The following is a 10,867-nucleotide window of genomic DNA, read 5'->3' on the forward strand; positions in this document are numbered from 1 at the left end:
AGATTTTATTGAACATTAATGGAAAAGCAGCTACAGTAAAGAAATACATTAACTGTTGCAAAATAAATTCTTAACTGATCCTAAATATTTGGATGCGTGTGACGAGTTGTGGACCAATTTACCGGCTCTGATTTTCTTAATTTTGGGAGATCGGCTGATACTTACATGCAAAGGTATAAAAACCAACCACTGTCCTCGTCTGCAGGTCTGTCTAATAGACCGGCCCACCAGCTCATGTCTGCATGTTTTCAGTGAACAATAGTCACTCCACTGTCGCCAACTCAACTTTCTTGCTACATTTAGCAACATTTCAGACAAAAATCAGAGTCGGCAGGTCAGGCATGTTAAAGATCAGTAATCGGTGACCGGCCAGAAAACTGCAATCGCTGTGACATTTAACAGAGTCTTTCATGTTGGTTTACTGGCTCCGTCTTATTTCACTTTCAGCAGATCGCTAAGCTGCGCCTGCAGCTGCAGCGCAGCAAACAGGTGACCAGGCAGAGCAAAGACAGGGAGCAGAGCTCACTGCAGCTGCAGCAGCTGCAGCAGCTGCAGCAGCAGCACAGCGCCGCGTGCCAATCACAGGTAGGCTTCTCACGTCACGCTCGCCGTCATGCTCCGTTAGGGTGAAAACATTATCATTAACTCAACTTCGTGATGCAAGATTTTACACAGACCACACAGATATGATAAGGGAGCTTAGCAGTTTGGAGGACAACATCCAAACGAAACTGACGGTTACCAAACTATAACACAGCTGCTGGAGATTATAAAACTGTGTAAACAATTCAGTGTAGCTACATTTTATACCTTTAAATTCATATTTATTTAAGCTTTCAGCATCTATATTTAGTGGTATGTTGTTTATATTTGTGTGTTAATTAAATATCATGATTTATTATGTGTTTAACATGCAGGGTGCGTTAACTTTTCCTAAACAGGAGAAGTTGATCTTTGAGGTCAAACGGAGGCAGAGGAGAGGGAATGTGTCTGGGCATGTCTTCCTCTGAGCTGCAGCTCATTCATTAGCAGAGACCCAGGAAAAGAAATGCTGCACACACATAGCATTAATACTGATGCTTCTGACCACAACTCTGTTCGTTTTAACTGAAACCTTTTCTTTTTAAAAAAACACAAAATCATACCAAGTATTTTTGGTTTCATTTCTAGTGCAAATATCTTGAGACAAAACTAACTTACAAGTAATGTTTCAGCAAGATATAGGAGGTTTATTTGAGTAAATAATTCCTTAATATTTATTTAAAAGTACTACAGATTATTTCACTTATAACAAGACATTTTTCCCATTTTATAAATGAAATAACCTGCCAGTGAAACTAGTTCGTTTTTATGGATATTAAGGAATTACTTACTTAAAACAGGCTCCTATAAATCACTGAAAAGTTACTTGTAAGTTTGTTTTGTCTCATTTGCATTAGAAACTAGACAAAATACTTGGTAAGATTTTGTGTTTTGCAGTGTTGTGGTTGCATCTAATTTTAACCCTCTTGTCTTTCTAGTGCAAATATCTTAGTACACTTAAAAAAAGACTTTTAAGCTAAATATTGGAGCTTGGTTTAAGTCAATAATTCCTTTAAAATGTATCTAAAAAGTACTATTTCCGCTGGTAAATTATTTTTATTTCTAACAATATTTTTTCTTGTTGTAAGTGAAATAATCTGCCAGTGGAACTAATACTTTTTTTAAAAAAATCAATATTAAATAAATTATAGCAGTATTGTGCTGAGAAGTTACTTGTAAGTTATTTTTGTCTTATTTCAAGATGTCTAAAAAATTAATCCACCTTCAAAAAGTGTTGTGTTTCTTTCCAGTACAAGGGAACTTCTTCAACTTTAACGTCAAACCCGATGGCTAAGTCGCTGATATGCAGAGTGCCGAGCAGCGTGGAGGGAATCAACCACGAGCTGGAAAACGTTTTCATCCGAGACGACTGGGAGCACGGCCTGCAGGTACAGCATCTGGCTGCGATATGTAATTATTTACTGCCCACTGCTTGTTATACCTCAATGAAGTTCTGTAAAGTTTATTATCTGACTAATTTAGTTCAGTCATTAAATAGGAATGCTCACAATGCATCTCCTGCAAAACAAAAATACTGCAAATGGCATTTTGAGACCACTTTTAGGACCTGAATCATGAGGGGAAAACTCATAAAGTTGTGATTCAATCCTGCATCTGCACTTTTGTTTTTGTCCTTTTCTACAAACTGTTATGAACCCGACAGGAAATGCCCAATTTGAAAGACATTTAGTCCACAACCACACCAGAGATGGGTATGTTTGTAAGGACGTCTGGAGAAAAGAGCTTGTGCAGCGGCGTCGCCGTCTTGGGTTATAAAATTTTTTCACCATGTTGTGACAGTTTGTTATATGACAAAATTTTTTGCAAAAACATCGATCTCTTCCACCTCCTTCCTGAGCTGCTATTGGTGTCTGGAGAAATGCACCAAAAACAACCAATCAGAGCCAGAAGGAGGGTGTCAGCGCTGTCAATCATCCTATTGTACTCACTGCTAAATGTGGTAATGTTGGAGAAACAACTTTCCGTTTATTCGCCGTCATCTGTAGCCATGCTAACTAGCTTTAGCATTCATAACAAGAGAGGAGAAACAGATGGGCATGAGCAACACCACAATGAGAGTGATTGACAGCGCTAAAACTGACAAGCAGTTAGATTTTTTTTCACGGATTATCTGTCTGTTATCTCTTTTATATTTTATATAAAAGTTACATACTGCAGCTTTAAGTGGAGTTGTGTCATAATCAGGCAGTTCCTTGAGCTTCCAACAGTCAGCAAGGGATGGAAGTGAAGTTCTGCAAAGATTACTTATTTATCATAGAGCCTTAAACTTGTACATAAACAGCTGGATACCTTTTGTTCTTCTACTGTTTTAAAATGTCTACAAAAAACATCGTTTAATCTCAATTAATTGCTTTAACTATCACTTTTTCCTTGGGTCCATTTGACTTAATGAAGTTTTCTTCATCCAACATTAAAATTGGTCTGATCTGAAATATTAAAGTGTGATTTTTTTAAAAAAAAAGCAAAAACAGAAGAAATCTATAAGAAGAAAATACTTTTTCACACCATTGTGCATGTAAATTCAGTCGAACACATACCGATCTCTGCTCTGCATTTGTTCTGTTTGTCAATTATTAATTTGGTAATTAAATGTGTATAAGTTTTGTCATGGACCTCAGAAGAAATCATCTCCATTTTGCATTTTACGAAAGTAATTATTGCATAAACTAAACATTTAAGAGCCTTTTTAATGGCTTCACTGAAAAAAAGACATGGAACTACTATTAAACTTGTTAGTTATGCTTAGGATTTGTTAAATTTGTGCAAAAACAAGCTTGTAAAGTCAGTTTCTGCATATATTTGTACAGCGTGAGAGTCCACTTGTTTAGAAGCCTGTAAATCCGCCCTGATATGAGGTTGTAAACCTTGGCAGGGCTGCGATGCTCCACACCCACATGGCTTAAACACACAAACAAACACATGCTAACCTGCAGATTTACAGCTTGCTGTGCACTCTGCCTTCCTTCTGTTCGCTCTTTTCAGTCAGCTGAGCCAAAGCTCAACACAATTCACATCACGCTGTTCGCAAGAACCATCTGGTGTGCCTTTTGCTTCTGCAGTTGCCCTTTAGACAAACACATCACAGGGCTTTTAATTGGAGATGTTTTAAGATTTTGGGCATTTTAGATGGCGCTTTGAGTTTAATGTGACGTCATCCGAAGAGAGAGACGTTTCACTGAAAGTCCCTCCATCTGTTGGCATCGGTACTCGAAGAACTCAAGTCCAATTGAGAAAGTTCTCTCTCCTCTGACAGTCCGACCGCATTCACAAACTTTAACAGATGATTTCTAACCTGGGGTGTCCATTGACGATTTATTAGATAAAAATTTGTTCCAACTTCAAATTGATAAATTAAAGATCTGGCCCGCTTTATCCTTTTGTGTGGCCCTCTAGACTTCAAATTACATCAATAAGTCCCTCCAGTTTCACAGATCTACAAAATTCACACAAAATCAACAGATTCCCACATTTTTTTCAGATTTTCACCGCAGATTTTTCTCAACATTGGCTAAAAAGAATGCCTGCTGCCTTAGGTTGCATTCACCCCAAACGCGTTTCACACATCGGGTGGGTCAGGTTTACATTTAAAGTCTATGTAGACTTTGAAAGGGCCCTTTGCAGGGTCCAAAAGTTCCGGCGCGTTTGGAGCTTTTGATGTGTCAGATGTGTCAGATGCCTCCAACAAATAGGCCGGCAATGAAAAACAACATCTAGAGCGATTTTTGGCTCGTCTTGCACGCCTCGATACGCCTCCACGTAGACTGAATGTAAACCAGACGCGTTTGGTGTAAACACACCATCAGCCTTACTTGGTGTCAAGTTATCGTCTCTGATCAATATGCCGATTAATTAAAAAGTCACATTTAATATCATACATTTGCGCAAAGATCATAAAAGTTCTTACAAATATTTCTAAATTAGCACCTCAAAATTCATGATTTTGATTGCAAAAAACCTCACAAAAACAATCGCAAAATGGACTGACCTTTGTCAGTCCATTTTGTTTATTTTAAGAATCGCTTACTGAATGCTGAAACAAACAGCTATTTATTGATATTTTAACACTTTAATGGGTTTTGTCAATACATTCTGGCACAACCGGACCTTTAAGAACATTCAGATTTTACACTATTAGTGTTGTAGTGTGGCCGCCGGCCAGCAGGTGGCGCCGCTGGTCTTCCCTAAGCCGGAGCCTTTGACTCAGAAACAAAGATGGCGGCCGTATCGGTCCAGACTTAGTCCGATTTGGAATGTAAAATTCACTTTATGTCGTTCTGCTTTGAAATATAAACACTCGAAAAGCTCCTTAGGTTTTAAAGGCGCTTCATTCAGCCGACTTGTGTGGCGGAGTAGCTTTAGCTTCCCATCCAAAAGTCACTGATGTGCTACGAAGGCGATAGAAAAGCAAAGAGGATACAAGACTTCACGGAGTGAAGTTTTAACTTTCCTTTAAGAGCAACAAGACGGTTCTTATGTCTGTTCATGGGGAATTAAGCGTTTCACAATTTAAATTTTTAAATGTTTCTATTCTGCAATCTTATAAGTCTTGTTTGTTATATTTTATAAATATGTCTAAGTTTAATAGTGAGTAAACCACAATTTTCTATTTATTCAGTGAGTATTTAACATAACTAACACAAAATAATGTTACATTTTAATGATTTTTTTTTAAATTCTGCCCTTTATTTAACCCTTCCTGTTATGGAAAGATGGTCGACCCTCTGTATACAAGAAAAAACTAATTTCTAAGAAAATGACCGTTTTGCAATTAATCTTTAGTCGATCAAACTCTAGATTAACCCAATAATCGATCATTTGCATCACTATTTTTGTACCACCTCATTTCCTCACAGGCCATGGAGGCGGTGGATGGCCGCCGCCCGCCCTTCCCTCCGAACCGCTACAGCAGCAGTAGCGGTGACACCCGGGACACGGACACACAGGCCCCGTCCAGCGGCGAATCGAGCCCGTCGCCCCGACCCAGCAGCTCCGACCACCTTCACTCCCATGACGGAAGTCCCTGTTCTGCTGAGGAAATCGATAAAGGTTTGTTCTAATGGTAGTTTGTTGTATTATTGTTCTAAAATAAAGTCGTCCAATTTTATTTATTTATTTTTTGGAAGGAAAGGGATGTTATTCATCATAGATTCAGCGAGTAAATAGGATTTTGCACGTTTGCTATATTAAAAGAAAGGAGTCTAGTTTTCAAATTCTTTTAGGCTCAATTTATCTCATCTACACACAGTTATAGGAATAAAATTGGGTCAGTTTCTTTCAAAACACTTGCTAATATTTAGCCAAATTCAATAAATTAAATAAAAGCTTATTCCTTTGCAGCAAAGTCGGCTTTTTAGTCAAAGACTAAATGTCCAGAGATAAACCTGTTGGCTATAAAATGATGAATACTTTATGCTGTACTTAACGTTTTCCGTTGTAAGAAAATGACGTTGGTAATAATTTAACCCTCATTAAAACTTGTATTACTGTTGATCTGCAGTTGGGGGCCACAAATGGCCTCAGGCAGCACTTTGGACACCCCTGCACTACATGCAACACATAGGAGTGCATGAATTATGAAGTCTGTGTTTGTATTTCATAAGACGGCTAGTTAAGACCAAGACACCAGACTGTGATCGATTATCGTGCGATTAATTGGTTTATTGCGTATTGGGACAGGCCTGCTCACCATTCGTTACTTTGTTTTTCTCTGTTTTCAGACAGCGGGTGCAGCTCTCCTCTTCCCAAGTTCGCCACTTCGCCCAAACCAAACAACAGCTACATGTTCAAACGGGAACCTCCAGAGGGATGTGAGAGGGTCAAAGTGTTTGATGAGCTGGTGTAAGTGCCATCATGATGCGTTTACATTATTACATAGTTTTAACATGTTTTTTTTTTTTAAACCTCATTCTGAAGGTGTGGCAGCTTTCATTTTGTCATGGCATTGCGCCACAATTACTTGTAGGAGAAACAGGATAACATAAGACATTTTCCCAAGTTACAAGTGAAATAATATATATAATATAATATACTCCAGTTAATGATTAATTGATTACTAAATTAGTTGCCAATTATTTCAATAATTGATTAATCATGATTAATTCGATTAATTGTTAGTCGTTTGTTAATTGCAGAAAAACTAAAATATTCCCACATTTCTTTTATAAAAAAACAAAATTGCTGTGAACAAAATGGAGGCCATCGTAATTTAAGAGTAACTTCTGTCCTTTTCAGATCGGGCAAATCCAAAGGCTTCCCTCTGTTCTCGTGCCCTGACAAAAACAAGGTGAACTTCATCCCCAGAGGCTCGGCCTTCTGCCCCGTCAAACTCCTCTGCTCCTCCCTGTTCTCCCCCATCAGCCCCAGCTTTCACACCAACAGCGGCCTCACAACTCAGGTGACCCCGACTCAGCCCGCAGCGCCAGCAGCTACGTTTTTGTCGTCCGCAGACCTGAGGGGCGGCGGCGGCCTGAGTGCTGAGTCAGGAGACGGCTCAGCACATGTAGTCCTCACCAGCTGGTCCTCAGGTATTCATGACCAAACCACCTACAAATAAAACATGGCATCTAGCCTGGTGGTTTGGCTTTAAAACAAAAAGGAAAAAAAATGACAACAAAAAAATTGCACTCTGATAATCCTAACATTAGCCAGCAGGGGGCGCCCTCGGCGTGGAAATGGATTCCTGTTTGAGGATAATACTTGATGTTTGGGCATTGTTGCTGACCGCTCTCCTCCCATCACTAACCTAACCCACCATCGTCACATATAGCAGGAAATCGTTTGCTTATCCTGCAATAAATAGAACTGAATAATTAAATTATATGTAGCGTTGGCAGTCTTATCAAGATAAAAATAAATAAAAATTTAAAAAAGAAAAAAAATCCAGAATTGTAACCATGCAATATCAGCAGAAACTGCATTGTGTTCATGTTATTATCCAGCTGTTCAGTGTTGAAGCTAAAACACAAATGGGATTTCTTATAATTTACCCCATTTTGGCTCTAAATGGCACAAGGCATTTTTATTTTTATTATTTCTGACATATATGTTTGAATGTACTTGTTGCGTTTTGTTAATGAGAAGCAGCAGTACTTGTTGAATGCAGTTGCAGGTTTTGTTTAGGCCAGGCCTGAACCTGTACACAGTGTGATTACCATGGCAACAGGACGAGCTAAGCACAAAATGCAAAAATACGAGCTGTTTAATGAGTGACCAAGTAAACACAAAGCACACGACTTTCCTATCGCCCTCTTATTGGCTCAACCGACTGTTAGCAGTAACTCAGGTTGTTTAGAAGCGAATGGTGGGGCTGTGCTGCCATTCCTCAGCGTTTATAGGGATTTTCTCACAAGGAGATTTTTTTTCCAAAATGTCCTCTTTTGTTTTTCATTCCCAGGAAACGCAGGTTTAATTTTTTAGGTTTTGACATTGAAACCAGTTCCAGGTGTCTACGACACATTCCACAACGAGCTGCATAAGTTTCTTTAATTCACAAGCTGTTTTGATTTGGCATGAGAATTTTGCAGCTATGTAACAATTATATTAAACACAAACCAAAGCAAACTACAAAACGGCACAGAGACCGTCATATTCGAGATATCAGGGCATTTTTTGTGCCAGAATGTTTGTGTGTTTTTCATTTTTGTAAAGTGATTCAGTGTCATATGAGGCTCTGGGTCTATTTGCCCCTTTCAGGACCGGTATCCCCACTTTATACCTGTAAATAAGCTGCTGTTTTATCTATTTCAGTGGTCAAAATCGATAAAAATGGGAAATAAAAACACAAAAAAGCTGAAAGAGTCTGGCAGCAATTCAAAATCTGAAATAACTGAAGGCAAAGTTTCCTGTTTGGATGCAAAAAGTTTTATAAAGGAGCTTATTGAGTGAGGAGGGAGATTGGAAAAATGTTTTCTGATGGTAGCAGAATGGAGAAAGAGGATGATATCGGCCCAATATTAACAATGGGATGAAAAAAAAAAATCAAACCAGGGAAAAAATGTACATTTAAAGGGCAAAAATCCCCCCTGCCAAAAAAACATGCCAGCAGAGTAGAATACTTTATATTTTTAAGCTATAAAGTGAAGTTCTTACATTTCTTTACATAATGAGTTTGTATTTTACCAATAAGGGGAACGTTTTGGATCATATCACCACAAACTGACATGTGGGCCAAAAGTTTACTTGCCAGCATCATTTTGTAACTAAGAGAAATTATTCATGGTAGATCCCAAATTTTACAAGGATTTTGCTTGTTTGCTGTATTAAAAAAAACAATTCTCAGTTATAACAGGATTTTCTTTTTAAATGCTTGCTATATTTTGCCATGTTTAATAAGTTAAAAAAGCTGATTTTAGTACATTAAAGTTGGCTTTTCCGTTAAAATAAAGTGTATGAATAAATGTGATTTTAATATTACAAAAGCTTTGTAAAACTTTGTGGCATATTTATTTTCTATTGTAAGAAAATTAAATCAGCAATAATTTTATCTTGATTTGAAATAAAATGTCTCCATCGGATCAAATTTGGGTACAAAGGGCCACAAATGGCCCCCGCCCCGCACTTTGGACACCCCTGGTAGATGGACATTGTAATTTCTGCTCCTGTTCATGGATAGTGTTGATTTCTATCCATGAAATAACTGCAACCAGAATAATTTATATTAGGTGAGCACATATGCAGGTCTCGCTTTTTAATCGTGTTCTGGCTGCTTTTAGGTTAATCTGCCACTCAAACTCTAGAAAATCTAGTTTTCTGACTCTAAAACATCACTGAAGCTAAAGCTGCGCATGTGGTGGATCAGAGAGAATTTAAAATGCAAGAAAAGAAAAACATGTTGCTAAATATTGATGAAAAAAACTGTATTTTCTACCAAAAAGGCTCAAAAAAACAGCTGCAATCTATTGATTTCCTGCTTCAGTTATAGATTTCCCAGCTGATCTTGTTAGGAAAAGAGCTAATTTAATCTTTTTGTGTTCTCCACAGGTAAGCACACATCTACCCAACATATTTATATAGAAAATGTTTTTCTTTAAGAAAACAATCAATTCTCAGTTTACAGTTGCCTTCCTGTTGTAGACGGCTTCAATCAAAATTCTTTACCTGCTTTATTATTTAATCTAAAGACTGATTGTGATTTATTTGTAGCATTCTTTCAAGATTTTTTGGTTTTCTAGCTTTAAATAAATCCTGTTGGGTCAAAATTGACAGATTTGACCTTGACTGACCTTCTGAGGGTTGATGAAGTTTATTAGAGTAAAAACATTTCCTTAAATTAGGCTATCAGGGGATTATTAGAAATAAAAATAAGAATAAAAAAAGGGGCAAAAATCACCAGCTCAACATAAAACCATTGTTGCATAATTTGAGAAACACACAAACTTTTCTTGTTTTTGTAAACCCAAGCTTAAGCACTTAATTGGAAAGGAAAAGATAATCACTGTTCTGTGCTGTATTCAAGTTTGTTACTTAAAACAATCAGAAGAATGTGCAATGGATTTTTATTTAGCAGAAAAACGACACTAGTTTGTTTTATAGTTTGGGCTCCATAAAGGAAAACGCTCATGTAACGTCTGATATCACTGCTGAGTTCTCAGCACGTTTCAGAGATATTAAAGCATAAACGTTGCAGTTCATATGCTGATGACACCCTGTTGAGATTTATCTAAATAATGACCGATTCCTCAAACATGAAATCTGTTCTGCAACTTCAAAATCTTCGACCGTATCCATTCAGCATGCCGAACGTTTAAAGAAGTAGTTGCCATTGTTGGCGATGATGATGATGAATCTTCTGTGTTTTATATGTTTTTGTGTAGATCTTGTTTTTTTCAATAAAGGAAACAGAAAAGCCTTTTTGAATTGATATGTCTTCTCTTTTTAAAGGGCATTGAGACACACATGGACAAACATCAGCATTCGGTAACATCTCACATGTAGAGGCTGAGGTAAAGTTAAGGCTCTTCATAAAGTCGATATGATGATGGAAAATTAAAACAACGCGTAGCTTCAAGAGTCACAACGAGTCTCATCTGTAAATATCTTAGGGCTGGTGTGTCAAACTTAAGGCTCGGGGGGCAAATCCGGCCCGCCGCAGCTTTTTATGTGGGCCTCTTGACTCCAAACGAATTTTACAGATTTTAATTTAAAAACCGCTTTGATTTGATTGACATAATATTTGAGCACTAAACATATCCTAAAGTTTCTATCAGTCCCTGCAGTTTTTTGCGATTTAACAATTTCCACAAATCAACAGATCCCCGCATCTTTT

At 37.7% G+C, this 10,867-nt stretch overlaps 1 protein-coding gene across 2 annotated transcripts in view; it reads left to right on the forward strand.

Annotated features, from left to right (window-relative positions):
* Positions 1-10,611, forward strand: part of LOC102220779 (glucocorticoid-induced transcript 1 protein) — a 32,421-nt gene extending 21,810 nt beyond the window's left edge. Inside the window, exons 5-9 of one of the 2 annotated variants that reach the window (XM_023330601.1) lie at positions 451-585; positions 1,833-1,970; positions 5,457-5,649; positions 6,321-6,441; positions 6,835-10,611. In XM_023330601.1, the coding sequence (XP_023186369.1) occupies positions 451-585; positions 1,833-1,970; positions 5,457-5,649; positions 6,321-6,441; positions 6,835-7,156 (909 nt within the window). In that variant the 3' untranslated portion in view covers positions 7,157-10,611. Of the gene's footprint in view, positions 1-447; positions 586-1,832; positions 1,971-5,456; positions 5,650-6,320; positions 6,442-6,834 lie in introns of both variants that reach the window. The other variant, XM_023330600.1, reaches the window with a different exon arrangement.
* The last annotated feature ends 256 nt before the right edge of the window (positions 10,612-10,867 follow it).

Source organism: Xiphophorus maculatus, chromosome 3, assembly GCF_002775205.1.
Source record: "Xiphophorus maculatus strain JP 163 A chromosome 3, X_maculatus-5.0-male, whole genome shotgun sequence".
Classification (NCBI taxonomy): domain Eukaryota; kingdom Metazoa; phylum Chordata; class Actinopteri; order Cyprinodontiformes; family Poeciliidae; genus Xiphophorus; species Xiphophorus maculatus.